The 16,004-nt window shown below is 52.9% G+C and overlaps 1 protein-coding gene across 7 annotated transcripts in view; it reads left to right on the top strand.

Annotated features, from left to right (window-relative positions):
- The first annotated feature begins 17 nt into the window (after positions 1-17).
- Dffb (DNA fragmentation factor subunit beta) overlaps positions 18-16,004 on the top strand; it is an 18,776-nt gene continuing 2,789 nt past the window's right edge. For 2 of the 7 annotated variants that reach the window (XM_074081526.1, XM_074081525.1), the window contains exons 1-8: positions 643-897; positions 977-1,103; positions 3,067-3,255; positions 4,718-4,797; positions 5,833-6,003; positions 6,550-6,650; positions 13,308-13,538; positions 15,088-15,227. In XM_074081526.1, the coding sequence (XP_073937627.1) occupies positions 649-897; positions 977-1,103; positions 3,067-3,255; positions 4,718-4,797; positions 5,833-6,003; positions 6,550-6,650; positions 13,308-13,538; positions 15,088-15,220 (1,281 nt within the window). In that variant the 5' untranslated portion in view covers positions 643-648 and the 3' untranslated portion in view covers positions 15,221-15,227. Of the gene's footprint in view, positions 466-642; positions 898-976; positions 1,104-3,066; positions 3,256-4,717; positions 4,798-5,832; positions 6,004-6,549; positions 6,651-13,307; positions 14,708-15,087; positions 15,228-16,004 lie in introns of those variants that run through there. The other 5 variants (XM_020158366.2, XM_074081527.1, XM_074081528.1 and 2 more) reach the window with 5 other exon arrangements.

Raw genomic sequence — 16,004 nt, 5'->3', positions numbered from 1 at the left:
CCGCCCCCCCCCACCACCCCCCGGGCGGCAGCCACGCTCCCATGACAACCAGGCCGGCCGGAGCCTCTGCGCCTGCGCGCACGCACGTTGGCGCCTGCGCAAACGTAAAAGCCTCCGTTCCCGGCCAGGGGAGGGGGCGGGGGGAGTTCGGAATGGAGGGCGTTCCGCGCCGCGCATGCGCACCAGGAAAGCGATCTGGCCGGGCGGGGTTGGAACCCTTGTCTGCTCAGCGCTGGGTGCAGAACTCACGCCGCGATGTGCGCGGTGTTCCGCCACCCCAAGACCGTCAGGCTGCGGGCTCTGCACAGCGCACAGAAGTTCGGTGTGGCCGGGCGAAGTTGCCAGGAACTGCTGCGGAAGGGTTGCCTCCGCTTCCAGGTCCGCCCCAAGGCTCCCGGCAGAGCCAGGCTGCCATTGTTGGAGCCGCAGCTCTGGAAGGGGTCCAGGCGCGGCCTGGGGGCGAAGGTGGGGCCGGCGAGGACTCGCACCTGCTCCGGTAGCTGCTGTTGGGTCAAGGCGGCGCCTTCCTGCCTCAGTTTCCCCTACTGCGGAGTGAAGGCCTGGCCATTGCCATCGGGGGACCCCAGTCACTGTCTTCATGCTGTGTCCTTGAATGGGCTTAGACCCGCGCTGGGGTGCGTGTGCACGATGGGGAGTAGCCACAAACGCGCCCACACCGCCAGCGTCCGTGCAGGGCTTGGGTGCCGGGGTGCAGAGCCGTCCCTAGCCCGGCCACGCACTCAGGCGTCCGGCTCCGAACAGGCTGGCATGTTACGTGCCCTCGAGGAGCTCGTTTTAGAAGCGAATCTGCACAGCAGACAATCTCTACTCCACGTATTTCAGGCTCCCTCGTGGGGCCGCTGTCCCGGGTGTGCGGGCATCCGGGAAGCGCCCAAGGTAGGGGTCCTGGGAGTCCCGCAGACAGCAGCCTTGTCTGGCCCCGCCCGTAAGCTTCCTGCCCTTTCTGCTCCCGCAGCTCCCGGTGTCTGGCTCCCGGCTGTGCCTGTATGAGGACGGCACGGAGGTGACCGAAGACTACTTTCCCGGCATCCCCAACGACGCCGAGCTCCTGCTGCTCACCGCGGACCAGAGCTGGCAGGGCTGTAAGTGCAAAGATCTTTGGAGATGGGCGGGAGCCACACTGTTTTGGAGGCCCTGGGGGCTTAAGGCAGCCCAGTCTGGACAGATGAAGCCCTCTGCTGTCAGAGCTGGTCAGCTCGGTGACTTTGACTGGAAGGTGTCAGTCCTTGCTCAGGAGCCCAGTTCAATTGGTTGCCTTTTACATTATATATAAATTTCCTTTTTTAACTGCCAAAGGCAAAGAGGAGGGTTTCGGGGAGACTGAGGAGTTGTTACTGTGCCAAGCGGTGCTGGGCAAGGCAGAGTCACTGGTGGTCAGTGCTGTTCTCCACTGGTGTTTGCTGAGACACTGTTGCTAGGGCTCATGTTGGGAGCTGTCCTATTGGGTGCTCACTTTTTTTTTTTTTTTTTTTTGGTGGTACTGGGGCTTGAACTCAGGGCCTACACCTTGAGCCATTCCACCAGCCCTTTTTATGATGGGTTTTTTCAAGATAGGGTCTTGCAAACTATTTGCCTGGGCTGGCTTCAAACTGCAATCCTCCTGATCTCTGACTCCTGAGTAGCTAGGATTACAGGAGTGAGCCACCGGTGCTCGGCTAGGTGCTTGCTGTAATAGGTGGTTCTTCAAGGGTGTCTATTGAAGCCCCAGGGTGAGAGTCTTACCTTCCAGAACCAGCTAGACAGTGAGTTCTGGGCCTCTTGTGTGAGGGTCCAGGACAGAGTGCTTCTTTGCCAGTCCTGTAGGAGGGTCATCAGGCTCTGTGAGAGGGATGATGCTTTCAGGAGATGGTTTTGGTGCCCCAGGGAGGACAGGAAGCTCTGAGGGTTGGATCTAATCCTGCTTCTTTGGCTGAAGGGCAGAAAGAGAAACTGAAGCTCAGTGTCCACTTGGATGTGTCCTTTGGCGGCAAGGTTAGGTGCTGAGCTGTCAGCCGTGAGACTGATCATCTCCTATGTGCTCTGAGGTTGTAAGCACCCACTCTCCCTCCAGGAAATGGTCACCATGAAGGCACCTGAGATGTCTCATTGTGGGGGTGGGGACTGGGCAGAAGGAGCCATCAGAGGACTGAGAATCCCTGGATGTTTCTTTCCTTCCTTGGTTGTGGTATCATTTGGAGAGGCTGGTTTTTCTCTGCTGCTCCATCTCTCCATCTATGTCTCTCAGTCTTTGCCTCTGTGTCTTCTCTCTCTGGCACTTGACTCCCCTCCACTGAGGGATAAAGAGCATGTGTGGTAATCGCTCACTGTGACCTTAATCTGCACTTCCCTGGTGGCTTTGGGGGTTAGACATCTTTTTCTGAGTTTGTTTGCCACCTGCAGATCTCCTTGGTGAATAGTTTCTTCATCTTTTGTACATTTTCTAATTGGAATTTTTAATTTATTTTTAGCAGTATTGGGATTTGAATTTAGGGCCTCACACTTGCTAGGCCATCCATTTTTTGTGTTGGGTATTTTTAGAATAGCATCCCGCAAACTATTTGCCCAGGCTTACTTCAAACTGCCATCCTCCTGATCTCTGCCTCCTGAGTAGCTAGGATTACAGTCATAAGCCACGGTGCCTGGGCTGGATCTGTTGAGTTTTGAAGGTTTTTTTTTTTTTTTTTTTTTCTAGTATATTCTGAATATGAGCTCATTGTCAGATTTGTGGTTTGCAACTATCTGTTCTGTAGCTTGTCCTTTTATTCTCTTTAAGAGCATTTTTTTACAAAGCAAAAGGTTTTTATTTTAATGAAGTCCAATTTATTGGGTTATTTCTTCTGTTCTCCTGTTTTATGTTAAGTCTAAGAACCTTTCACCAAGCCCTGGTTGGTGAGAAATCTTCCAAGATTTCCTCCTGCACGGTCATGTGACCTCACTTTTGGCTGGAGGTGCCAGGCTGGGCTGAGGGCTGGTGACATCTGGAGGCTGAGCTCTGGCTGTCCCCAGGCTCTGAGTGATTGGAGCCTTTTCTGAGTACTTTTCTGTTTGTTCCCCTGCTGGAAGCAGATGTGAGTGACATCGGTCGCTTCCTCAGTGTGTTTGATGAGCCACACGCGGAGGTCATCCAGGCAGCAAGGCAGCTACTGTCAGATGAACAGGCCCCGCTGCGGCAGAAGCTGCTGGCCGACCTGCTGCACAATGCCAGCCAGAACATCGCTGCCGAGACCCGTGCACAGGACCCGTCCTGGTTTGAAGGTGTGTGGTTGGGTGGGCAGGGGAGGGCCTCCTTGGAGCAGAGCCCAGGAGGACCAGAGTCTTGTTTCAGGTCTCAGTGACTCCTACATGGTGGTGGCCTGACCTGACGTCTCGGAGAAGTCAGAACAAAGTGCTCATTGAGACCTGGGGGCCATAGGGCAGGTGCCTAGCAAGGACTCATGAGTGGGGACAGCATCCAGTGTGCCTCAGACTGGGATTTGTATTTTTGTTAGTCTTTAAAAAATTGTGGTAAAGTGCACATAATGTAAAATTTGCCATCTTAACCTCTTTTTTTTACCCCCCGATACTGGAGTTTGAACTCAGGGCCCTCCGCCTGCTACACAGGCACTCTTTCACTTCAGCCACTCCACTAGTCCTTTTTTTGTGTTGGGTATTTTTAAGATAGGGTCTCGAGAACTATTTCTCTGGGCTGGCCAATCCTCCTGATCTCTGCCTCCCGTGTGGCTAGGCTTACAGGGGTGAGAGAGCTACTGGCACCTGACCATCTTAACCATTTTTAAGGTTGCTGTCTGTGGGGGCTTGGTTCCAGAATCCCCAAGAACACTAGAAACCATGGATGTGGAAGTCCATTATAGAATGCTGTAGTATTGATGTCTGACCTCCTTTGTACTTTAAATCATCTGAACTTATTTATATCTAATACAGTGTGAATGCTGTATAAATAGTTGTTATCCTGTTTTGTTTAGGGAGTAATGATTAGGAAAAAAGGCCATATATGATTAGTACAGGTGTAATTTTATTCTGCATAGGTAAGATCTGTGGTTGGCTGAATCCGCAGGTACAGAGAGCAGACAGTACAGAGCTCGGTGGCACTCGGCATGTGCATCCCTCCTGCCACTGTCTCTGCATGCATCTCCAGATCTTTTCATTTTGCACAACTGAGGCTCTGAACCCCTTAAACACTGGCTCCCCAGCCAGCACCCCCACCACCTTGCCACTCTGTGTATGTGACAACTGTAGGCGCCTCGTGTAAGTGCAGTCATGCAGTAGGTGGCTTTTTGTGGTGGCTTGTCCCATGTCGCACACTGTCTTCAAGTTCCAGCCATGTGTCAGAATGTCCTTCCTCTTTAAGCATGATTCTCCATTGCATGAATGGAGCCCATTTTGTTTATCCATTGACCCCGATGAACTCTTGGATTGCTTGCACCTTTTGGATTGGCCTCTGAGGCCAGATGGAGGCAGCCCTCTTAGAAAAGGAGGGCTCAGGGGGCAGTCAGGGAGAAGCCCCTGGGTGGTGTGTTAGATGCCTGAAAACCCAATGAAGGGAGGGAAAGTGAAAGAAAAAACAACAGCAGAAACCAGACATGGCTGCATGGCACTGTCAGACATCTCTTCAGATGAACTAGTCTGATTCCCACCTTCTGCCATGCTTGGCTTGGCACTTGGGCTGGGCAGGGTACAGACCAAGAGGCCCTGGACTCTGGGTTCTTCTTCCTGGCAGGCTTGGAGTCCCGATTCAGGAATAAGTCTGGCTACCTGAGATACAGCTGTGAGAGCCGAATCCGGGGGTACCTGAGAGAGGTAAGCCCATGTTAGGGCCAGGCGTGCTAGATGGGCTCTGGGCCCAGGATGGGCTGGCAGTTGGTGGATTGCCACGCCTCTGCTGGGATGTGTCTGGCTGCTGACAAGAGACGCCTTCATACGGCTGTGTGCCTGGTGAGGTGAGAGGCAGTGCCTTTGCCTCTGACCTCCTTCCTCTGGCAGGTGCAGGATCTTTTGATTGAGATTCAAGGCCCCAGCGTAAGCATCTTGTTCCCCCTTCTGCTTTGTGTGGAATTCCCCCTACTGTTTTAGAGGAGCCCAGTTGCTGTCTCCCATCCCTGGTCTGTGAACCTGCCACTTCTACTCCCTCCACAGGTGGAGCTAAGCTCTGCCCCTCACTCTGCCTGGCTGTGTGTGGGTTTCCTCCTTGCATTAGCAGTCGAGGGGCTATATCCTCGCCTGAGGCTGCGCCACCTGGTCAGGCTTGCTGTGCCTTGGCTCACGGGTGTCATGATTGCCAGTGTTCTGCCGTCTCCTGTGTGTCTGCATCTCACAAGGTCTTGGTGACTGTCTGCGTCCACACCTTCCCTAGCCTAGCCCACTGTGGCTGCTTTGTCTAGTGCTGGCACTTCTCCCTCTAAGCATGATAGGCAGGCCTTCCTGTCACCACTGCTTGCCTGACCACAGGCAGGTGGCTGCCTTGCTATGTGATCCCCTGTAGTTCTTTTTTTCTGAGACAGGGCCTCACCATGTAGGCCAGGCTGGCCTTGAGCTCTCCATCTTCCAGTCTCTGCCTTCTGAGTGCTGGGATTACAGGTGTCCACCACCACACCCAGCCTGATCTTATTTAATTATTTCCAGCCTGATGGGTAGTGTTATTCACTACCCATCCATTCACTCCATTTCATGAGCTCAGTGTGGTCTTCCAGGGTGGGGTGGGTGAGCAGTGGTCAGGCCCTCTGACCATAGGGCAGAGTCGGGACCCAAGGTTGGAGGGGCAGGGTCTCTGAGAGCCATGGAGGGAAGTCCAGTGCAGGCCTGCCCAGGCTCAGCGATGCCTGGTCGCTCTTCCAGGTGAGCGCTTGTGCCTCGATGGTAGGTGCAGAGGCACAAGAGGAATACGCACGGGTCCTGAGCTCCATGAGTCAGAAGCTCAAGTCCATGCAGTACAACGGCAGCTACTTTGATCGAGGAGCCAAGGCCAGCGGCCGCCTCTGTACACCAGAAGGCTGGTTCTCTTGCCAGGTGAGCTGGGTGCTTTTTATCCTGCGGCCACCTAGGTGGTCTGCAAGTACAGCCGTTCTGGGCCAGGCAGGGAGGACGTTCAGCTGTTGGTCTAGGAGGAGGTGTGGGCTGTGACCTTCAAAGCAGGAGGAGGTGGGGATGGTGGCATGTGATCACAGGGCATCTGTCCCAGTGTGGAAACATGGAGGCACCCAGTAAAGGACACCATCTCTGGTAAGTGACAAAAACAAAGCTCAGAATGTAAGGTTAGTGTACTGAGGTGGGCAGTGGGGTGAAATTCCAAATTCCAAAGATAGAATCTTTGGTCTCTCCCATCTATTTTTTTTTTTTGAGAAAGAGTCTGACTGTGTAGCCTAGGCTGGCCTTGAACTCCCGGTCCTCCTGCATCAGCTTCCCAAGTGCTAGGATTACAGGTGTGCACCACCATGCCTGTCTCAAACAACTTTTTAGGCACTAAAAGCCCCACGGGGCATGCCACCCACTAAGCCCATCCCTGAGAGCAGTAGAGGAGCCTTACTCCTGGCTTCCCTGTCCTTTTGGCCACAGGGCCCCTTCGACCTGGACAGCTGCATGTCTAAGCATTCCATCAACCCCTACGGCAGCAGGGAGAGCCGCGTCCTCTTCAGCACGTGGAACTTGGATCACGTGTAAGTAGACACTGGCAGGGACTCCCTGGAATGTCTGTCACTGGGACTCAGGTTCACAGACTGCAAGAGAAACTCCTTGGGGTCATGTCCCTGTGGCATTGGCCTGGGTGGCTCACTGGTGGCTGGTGGCTGCCTTGTGTGTTGTGTGCTGTGCCTGTGCAGTTCTGGCCCCCAATGCGTGTGTGGAAGGAGTGGCTGGACAGACGCACACTGTGCTGCCTGCTATCAGGTGCCTGGCACTGAGCTGTCCCTCCTTGCCCTCTGGTCCTCACCTGTGGATGGAGCTGGTGGGCAGCCCGCCTTGCCCAGAGCTCAGGGCCTGACCCTTTGTGGCCCAGTGCTGGGCTGTCAGAGGCTGTGGGCTGTGTGTTGTATGGGAGGAGCCCAGAAGGCAGGAGCTCTGATGGTTACGGTGGTAGAGGGATCTGGGTTTGCAGAATGGTGTCACAGCTATGCTGGCTTGTGACTGCCCATGTGGCACCAGGATGGAGTCGTAACTGTCCTGGCGTGTAACCTTGCTTCACGAGGAGGAAGAGTTTCAAATGTCCTCAACATCACTCTTGCAATCAGGCTTCTTTGGAGTATATGAGACACAGTTGAAGCCCCCTTCCTTGCCCCCTGGGGAAACCTGACACCTGTGCTCCTGACACCTCTTTGCTACCTTTACCAAGTCTGCACGAGCTTCACACACACACACACACACACACTTGGTGTCATGCTGTCATTCTGCAGCGTACTGTTCACCCTACACCCTGCTCATGGTGACACGCACATTCACTGTGACAGTGCAGGACACTGCACTTGCTTGCAGAGACTTCTGTGGTGCTGGGCAGTTCGGTGGGCCTGTTTTCACCACTGTAAAACTGTAAAACACTGGGACGAACCCTTTGGCCCTGGTTCCATGCTGAGCGTCTGGTGTGCGGGCTGGCAGCTGCGGTATCGGAGCTGGGGAGGACTGCAGACTCACAGCTCATCGAGGCACTACGCGGGCCTGGGGTCTGGTGTGCCGCAGGGGGAGGACTGCCCGGCCTGACCTGAGTCTGGGAATATTACCGGCTCCTTCTTGGGAGCCAGTTGCTTCGCATCCAACCGCCACTCGGTGGTGCTGTGTTTTCCCAGCCAGGTAGGGAGAAGCAGATCCCCTGCTTTAGTTACGATTAACAGGGGGCTGAGTATCTCTGTGGGTGCTTCTTGGCCATTTGGCCAGTCATGCCTCCGGGTTGCTTTCCTTTGCACATCTTTATTGTTTTTGGTTTTCTTTAGTTGTAGGTTTTTTTCCTCCTCCCCCCTTAGAATTTTTTGTTGTTGGTCATTGGGGTTTGAACTCAGAGCCTTGTTCTTGGTAGGCAGGCACTCTAGCACTTGAGCCACGCTGCCAACTCTTTGGGCTTTTTAATTATTTTTGAATAGGGTCTCATCCAAGATCCTCCTATTTATACCTCCTACATAGCTGGGAGAGCAGGCATGCTCCACCATGCCCAGCTTATTGGTTGAAATGGGGTCTCACTAACTTTTTGTGTGATCCTCTGATCTCCACCTACCAAGCAGCTGAGATTATAGGTGTGGGCCACTGCACGCCACCTCATGACAAGGTTTAAGTGCTGACATACCCATATGTACGATTTCCTCTTTCTGTTGAGAAATCCATCCGTTCGTCATCGTGAGCACTTTCCCCTCCTCTGCTGATTTTCTTGCCCCTTCTGACCTGCACTGAGCATGTCCAGAGGACTCTTGGGCCCTCCAGGCTGCTGTGTGCTCTTGACGTCTTCATGAGCCAGTGGGAGTGGGGACGTCATTAAAAATGAAGTGGGGTTGGGGTGGGGCTCACCCGGCAGCTCTTACCTCACGTGTGAGACTCTTGGGTTCAGTCCCCAGCACTGGGGAAAAAAGCAGCGGGTCAGTCTAGAACAGAGGCAGCTGCAGAAGGCATGGCGTGAGCCAGCGTTGTTTCATGAGGTACCTGCTTTAGTTAGCTGTGTCTTCTCTCTCTTGAAATACAGATATGTATACTGAGTTTTAATTAAAAATGCAGAGATGCCTGTTAGTCATCAAGCTTCTAGAGAAACACTGGACTGTCTGTTCTGAGCCATAGCCATGTCCTGCCCGACGGGGTTTAAAAACGAGCAAACTGAACAGAACGTGAGCTGTCCTCCTCCTTGGACTAGTCCACACTTGTGCCTGGAAGACCAGTGCAGATATGAACAGAATTCACAGGTCTCAGGGTCCCAGGGTGGCAATGTGGGAGCCTGCCCCTTCTCTTCCCACCCTGTATCACCTCACGCCAGGGCCTGCATACCCTCCCCCACATTGGGCCTGACCACAGAGGCCTGGGCAGGTCCTGGAAGCAGCTTAGGGCTTCTGGGTGGGCCTGGGAAGGGCTGCTGTGGGACCCCCTTCCGAGGCCTCAGACATCCTTCCAGCAGGCCATCTGGTGTTGACGGCATGCACGTTCTTCTCCATTTTTCTTACCCTCATCTGTGACTCTCTTGACCCTTTTACTTAATTTCATGAGTTTTTGCTTTTATGTTTTATGCCTACTTTCTGTTTTTAGGTTTCTTGCCCATTCATTAGCTCACATCTTCTGTATTGTAATATCCCTTTAGGGTTACACGCTTCTGTGTACTGCTGCATTGCTAAGTCTTGTAGTCATCGTAAAGGTTTTTATAATTTCCTCTGTGGTTTTATTTTTGATGCATGAGTTATTTAGAAGTCTTTTGGGCTCCATAGATGTTTCATGCTTGCCTCACATCTGGCTTTGTTCTTGGTGGTTGTTCCTTGTGGTCGGTTTCCTTGAAATGGTCCACACGGCACAGCTGGCAGCCCTCCTCCCTGAGTTCCCCCTTTCCCAGGTGTCAGCAGCCCACTTTCCCTGGGTTAGTGTGGGGGCATCCCCACCCTTCCTCACCATTAAGTTTGCACTTATCTCTTCTTGGCCACATATCTGCCTTTTGTCTCTAACTTGAGGCTGTCGCGCTGGAGCACGAGCTCAGTGGGTCTCGGTCCTGGTGTCTGGCTGCAGTGGCCGTTCACTTGGTATTTGTGGAATATTTTGTTGCGTGAGTAAATGGGCTTGCACTTCCTTTTCCACTTCTGCTCTGAGGGTCCTGTCCACTGCACCTCCCAGTGCATGTTGCATCTCCTCTGCTCTTTCTATTGATTTGCCTGAGTTTCCTTTTCAGCCCTCGGTGTTTGGTGCTTCCTGTGTCTTGCTGGTTTTGTTCCCCGCTGGCAGGTGTGTGACCCTCAGGCTTCTTCTAGGAGGGCGTGTGAGGGCTGAATGCTCCCGGGACTGCTCTTAGGCGACTGCTCTGGGTTCACAGGTCTCCATTTTCCTCCAGTACCAGAAGAATACACCGTTGTCTCCCAGCATCTGCTCTTGAGACTTGTGATAGCTGCCTAGTTTTCTGCTTTTCAATGGTAGGTTCAGATTTTTCTCCCTTTGACAGGTCTGTCTTTTCCTCTCTGACTGGATGTCTGCTTTCTGCTCTATGACCAGTGTTCTTCAGGGTGGGAGAACCCCCCAAGCAGAGCTTCCTTGCTGTCCCTGCAGCCTCCCTGGCCCTTGTGGGTGTGCCAGACCGTCCACCTCCTTGTGCTGTCTGCGCTGTCACGGTCCCACTCTGTGCTGTTGTGTTCTGGCTGATTTGCTGCTGTGATTTTCTGGGGGGAGTCATGCGCCCCCAAGATTCACATTGAAGCTGTCCCCCAGGGTGACTGCATCTGGAGAGATCCCTTGGGAGATAATTAAGGTATGCAGTCCCAGGGTGGGGGCTAATCCAGCAGGACTGATGTCCTTACAAGAGGAAGGGAGCTCACCTGCTCTGTCCCATTGCCAGGGGAGGATACAGCCAGAAACTGGGTGTTCACAAGCCAGGAAGTGGGCCCCGGTCTGACCATGCTGCACCCTGATCTAGACTTCCAGACTCCAGCACTGTGAAAAAACAAATGTCTGGGATTGTCTCCCTCCCCCAATGCACATGTGGCCTGTGTGCTTTGCTCTTGCTTCAATCTGTTCTCTCTCCCCCCACAGGGCATATATCTCCTTTTGAGAAGTGTTTTTGGATTCTTTTAAGAATAAGCCTATCTTACACTAATCTGACTTTCTTTTCATCATTTCTGCCCCTTTTTCATTAATAACCCGTTTTAAGCTTCTCTGCTTTGTGGTATGAAGAGTGTACCCTGGCTGGAAAAGAGGTCTGGTATGTATCTTGACCCTGGGAGGTGTCCTCTAAGCCCTTGCAGTGTCCTGCCTGTTAGAGTGTGTTTGTTCACCTGGACTGTGAGTCACTGGACCATGGCAGCGTGACTTAGGGTGGGGCTTTGGGTCAGGTAGTGCCAACTTGATCTTTGGAGGTCTGCCTTATCTGTGTGAAAGAAAGGCCCGGTAAGGACTGTGGTTACTGAGCCTCTAGGGGCTTCCCTGGTGGTGCTGCCTGTGCAGTGTCACTGTCATTGCTGGGAGGAGTCAGTGCTGTCTGTGACTCCACAGGAAGGGACCGACTGCAGGCTGCATGACTGGAAGTCCTCTGCACTGTGTGCCCTCCTGGCTGATTTCTGTCTGCAGTCTCGGCTGTAAAAATCCATGGCTGTGAGTGTGACAGCTTTCACAGGCAGCTGGGAGTCCTTTTAGAAAATTGAGCTTAAGGATAAGTCTTAGGGACCCCTGAATCCTGTCATTGGTATTGGATGTGAGAGGTCCTCTCTGGTGCTGGCCACTCTAGCTCAGATTGCTCATGTGGTGATAGCATGAGCCTCCCCTCCTGCTTGACCTGGTGCCATATGGTGGCGTTTGGAGTTCATCGTCAGCAGGAATTGGTTCTGTCCCTTGGCTGTCATGTCCCAGTGTCTCTACAGAGTGGGTTCTTGCTGGTCATTCCTGTGCTATATACGTAGCATTCATTTGGACCATGTGCCTGTGCCTGAGAGTCTGTGAGTGCCTGTGGAAAGTGGGTGCATGAACTGGCGTGGTGGCACAGGCCTGTCATCCCAGCCCTAGAGACTGAGGCAGGAGGACTGCGGTTCCAGGTCAGCCTGGGCATCCTAGCAAGACCCTGTCTTAAGAGAAAGTTTAGAAAAGGGCCAGGCATGTAGTTCAGGGGTAGAGCCTTGGGTTCAACCTCCAGTGGGCACCCGGGCCACTCCCAGGACCCGTTCATGTGCCCCAGCCCCTCTTCAGATGTGGCTGTGTGATACCAGCACACGGCGCACAGTTGGGCTAAGAAATGGCTACACACAGGAGCGTGTCCTCTTTGACGGTGGTCAGCGCTATGTGAGGGAGCTTGACCCGACCTCCTTGAGGGAGAAGGGCACAGCCCCAGTCAAGCCTCAACAAGTGCAGCAGCTGAGCACATGGTGTGCTGGCTGGTTACACAGCATCGATGGCTGACCACCTTCTATCCAAAACCCTGGGCACAGCTCAAGGCCTCCAGGCCCCACAATAGCCAGAGCAGGGTCTGCGCTCTGCACCTTGTGTGCCTGTTGGTCTCTGGGGAGCCCTGGAGTGCAGCTTGCCCTCTGTGTTCTCCTTGTTTCTGCAAGCTGGGGAGAGGAGCTTTCCATTATTCCAGCTTTTCTGGGGTGAGGGGAGGAGAGGGGCCTGCCCTGGGCTCCTTGGTGGCTCGCTCTCACACGTGTTACTTCATGCTCCTTGGAACAGTTTGCTCCTAAGCAAAGCAGTACCTTGCGTTCTTTGAGGGGATTCACATGTGTGCGTGTAAAAGTGGAGGCTCGGGACTGGGAAGATAAATGTGGAGCCTTAGTCACGATCCCCGGGAGGTGAGGGAGATGAGATTACGGTGGGGAGAAACAGGCTTTTAGCTTTTAGCTTTGCTCGTCAGGTTTTGCTCCTAAAACTGCCCTGCAGTGTGTAAGGTTTTGGAAAGTTTTTGCACAGATGAAATGGGATGGATGTGGGGAAGCCCAATTGTGGGTGGGGGGCAAATGTGATGGGAGTGTTGTGGCAGACTGGAATCTATACTTTTTTTCTGTATTCTTCTCAATAATGCTCATACATTTTCTATTTATCTGTCTAGTCATTTATATAATTAATTTTTTGGTGGTACTGGGATTTGAACTCTGTGTGTTGCACTTGCTAGGCGGGCGCTCCACCACTTGAACCACACCCCCATCCTTTTTGCTTCAGTTGTTTTGGGCCTTGATCCTCCTGCTTATGCCTCTGGGATTTCAGGCATGGAACTGTCACACTTATTTGTTGAGATGGGGTCTTGCTAACTTTTTGCCTGGGCTGGCCTCAAACTGCAGTCTTCCTAATCTCTGACTCCCAAGTAGCTGGGTAGCTGGGACTTACAGGTGTCCACCACCGATCTTGGCCCTCACATTTTAAAAACTAAGGTAAGCAACATTGCTTGGATGTGGCTTTACTGGACAGTCCTGGCCTGCAGGCTGACCACATGTCAGTGAATGGTGCACTGGGCTCAACAAGTCCATTTCACTGCCACCTGTCCCTTCTGGGATATTTCCAGCTGTGGTTCCTTTGGAAATCTTAAAACTTCCCCGCTGGGCCTCCCTTAAGCAGTGACACGTAGTCTGTAGCAGAAGCCATACCACGAGTCTTTGAGCTGATAAGAAATGTGCACAGCACCTGGTGGTCTGTGGCACAGCCACCTCAGAGGGACTGACTCCAACCTAACTTTGCAGAATAGAGAAGAAACGCACCATCGTGCCTGCCCTGGCCGAAGCAATCCAGGAGCAGGATGGAAGGGAGGTGGACTGGGAGTACTTCTACAGCCTGCTCTTCACCTCAGAGAACCTAAAATTGGTGCACATCGCCTGCCACAAGAAAACAACACACAAGCTCCAGTGTGACCGCAGCAGGATCTACAGAGCCAGGTCGGGGCCCCAGAGGCGGTGGCCTGCTCGGAGACGCAGGTGACACGGCATGCCCTCTGCCATGCACAAAGCCTGTGTAATGGGAACAGGTGCTGTTTTTTTGGAGGGGGTCACCTTGATAGTTCCTGGAAAAAACCTTAAAAATCTTTCCTGTGAGTCTGATTTCAGTACAGTTCTGAACCTGTTTCCCATGCCTCTGACAGCCCAGTTCCCAGACAACAGCTTTGTGGTGCTTACTGACATTTGTGGGTTCCTGGGGGTAGAGCAGTCAGCTTGAGCCCGGGGTCTTCCTGCTGGCGCTGTCACGGCACCAGGGCTGAACCTACTGCTCTGGCGTCAGGGTCGGTGTCTGTTTATGCACTGAATCTCTGCCACCCTCCCGTCCCACAGCAAATGGCAGCTCTGACTTCAGACTCTTCTAGAAACCCCGGAGAGGGGTGTGATGTTTCTGGGGTAAATGTTTGTATGCTTAAGATGGCAAAAAAAGTGGGAAACATTCCAAATGTTGATCTGTGGAAATAGCTAATTTTTTTTTTTCTGCTACCAGGGTTTGAACTCAGGGCCTCGTGCCTGCTAGACAGGCACTCTACCACTTGAGCCACTCTGCCAGCCCTTTTTTTTGTGTTGGATATTTTTGAGATAGGGTCTCGAGAACTGTTTGCCTGGGCTGGCCTCGCACCGCAATCTTCCTGATCTCTGCCTCCTGAGTAGTTAGGATTATAGGCGTGAGCACTGGCACCCAGTTGGGAATAGCTGATCGTGAAATTACGTTGTCACGTGAAATTGCTGTTTTTATGGGTAAAAATGGTTGATTAATTTCACGATCCAACCTGTCATTGGCATGAGTTTTGTCATGCAAAACTGTAGCAGTTTTGAGCACTGGTGAGCTAAGTGAGATACTGTGTGATGCCCCAGGGACCTTGCTATGCAGTGTGACCTGTTGGCTTTGTAGCTGTCAGCATGTGCACAGAGCTGGTCTGGAAGGAGCACACCCACCTGAGCGTCAGGAATCCTGGGGCCCCAGCGGGGTGGGATTGGATTCCACACTGCTGCTCTCCTACATCATGTGTTTTATAACACTTGAGTTTTTTTGGAGAAATGAGCATTTTATAACATTTTACAATGTTTTTAAAGTCATACATTTTGTAATATTTGGGTTTTTACATTCATGATGTAATCAGAAAAATCAATAAAGAGTTTGCAAAATAGACATGAGTTCACACTCACTGAGAATGGTGAAAATAAAGGCGAAGGGAAGGCCAGTGGTGCAGCAGCTGCCCTGAATAAGTCCATCTCCTCCACAGAAACTCAGCGAGGTCTCCAAGCAGCAGCTGGGCAGAGCCTTAGGAGTCCCAGCAGCTCCAGTATTCAGTCAGGGACTTGCACAGTCTACCGTCCACCTTTCTTTCGTTAAGGCTGTCCTTCCCTCTCAAATACCCCTGGACACACAGGGCCACTACCCCTCCACTCCATGGCTTGTTGTCCAGGACTGGGCTCTGAGGTTCTACATCTGTTAGGACTTTGCTGCCTTTGTCCATGCCTCGTGTGGATCCCCTTACCCCTCCTGACCTGAGGCTCATTTCTGCAGGAGGGGTGACACAGAGGTCCAGGCTCCAGGGAGCTGTGCACAGAGCCATCTTGGGCAAGAGCTGCCAGGCTGTCCTGCTAGAACTTCACTTTTCGCTTCCATGCCCTCAGCTGGGCAGGATGCGTGTCACTAGTCAGAAGGTGAGTCACCCAAACCCCTAGATTGGATGTGTCTAGGCTGGATAACATAAGGGAGCAAGCCCCAGCAAACCACGTGTGCTGCACGTTCACTGTGCTGTTAACAGCCTGCCTGAGCCTGAGTCCTGTGAGCCAGTGCTCGAGCACACACACACATACACACTGCATGAAGTGGTTTCTTACAGAGGAGTAAGGGGCCACAGCAGCCCAGGATCCCTTCATGCTGGTCCCCATGGCTTGAGAAAGCTGCCTGGAGGCAGTTGGAGTCTCAACTGCACATGTCCCCTTGCATCAAAGCTGAGGGACCCCGAGAGGCTCTCTACAGGGGTATAGAACTCACTGGGCCAGGCTTTGAAGGCCATCCAGCTTTCAGAGAATTGACAGCACCTAAACTCTTCTGGTCAGTTCCTCCTTCCAAAGGATGCTGAATTTCTAGTACATTCTGTGGCTGTTCTTGACTGCAAGCAAGGGAGGAGCATAGGTGTGTGTGTGTGTGTGTGTGTAGCCCCCTATACACGAGCTGTCTTGAGTTGAGTTACAGAATGGTCATTCTTATGAGGAAGGAGCAGAGAGTGTGAACCTAAGATGGGGTGAGGGACACTGCTGTGGCCGGTCCCAGTGTCAGTGATGTGCTCAGAGGGATGAGCCAGTGGGTGGCCCTGTGCCAGGCTCTGTGAGTGAGCCCAACCTCTGGATCCTGGCCTTCCTGCAGCTGCCCCTTGAAAGGGTGGCAGAGGCCAGAGGAGGGCTCTTGGAGGAGCTGACACTGGAGGCAGCCAC

Source organism: Castor canadensis, chromosome 7 (genome assembly GCF_047511655.1).
Source record: "Castor canadensis chromosome 7, mCasCan1.hap1v2, whole genome shotgun sequence".
Lineage (NCBI taxonomy): Eukaryota > Metazoa > Chordata > Mammalia > Rodentia > Castoridae > Castor > Castor canadensis.
This window is presented reverse-complemented; position numbering and strand designations above follow the sequence as displayed.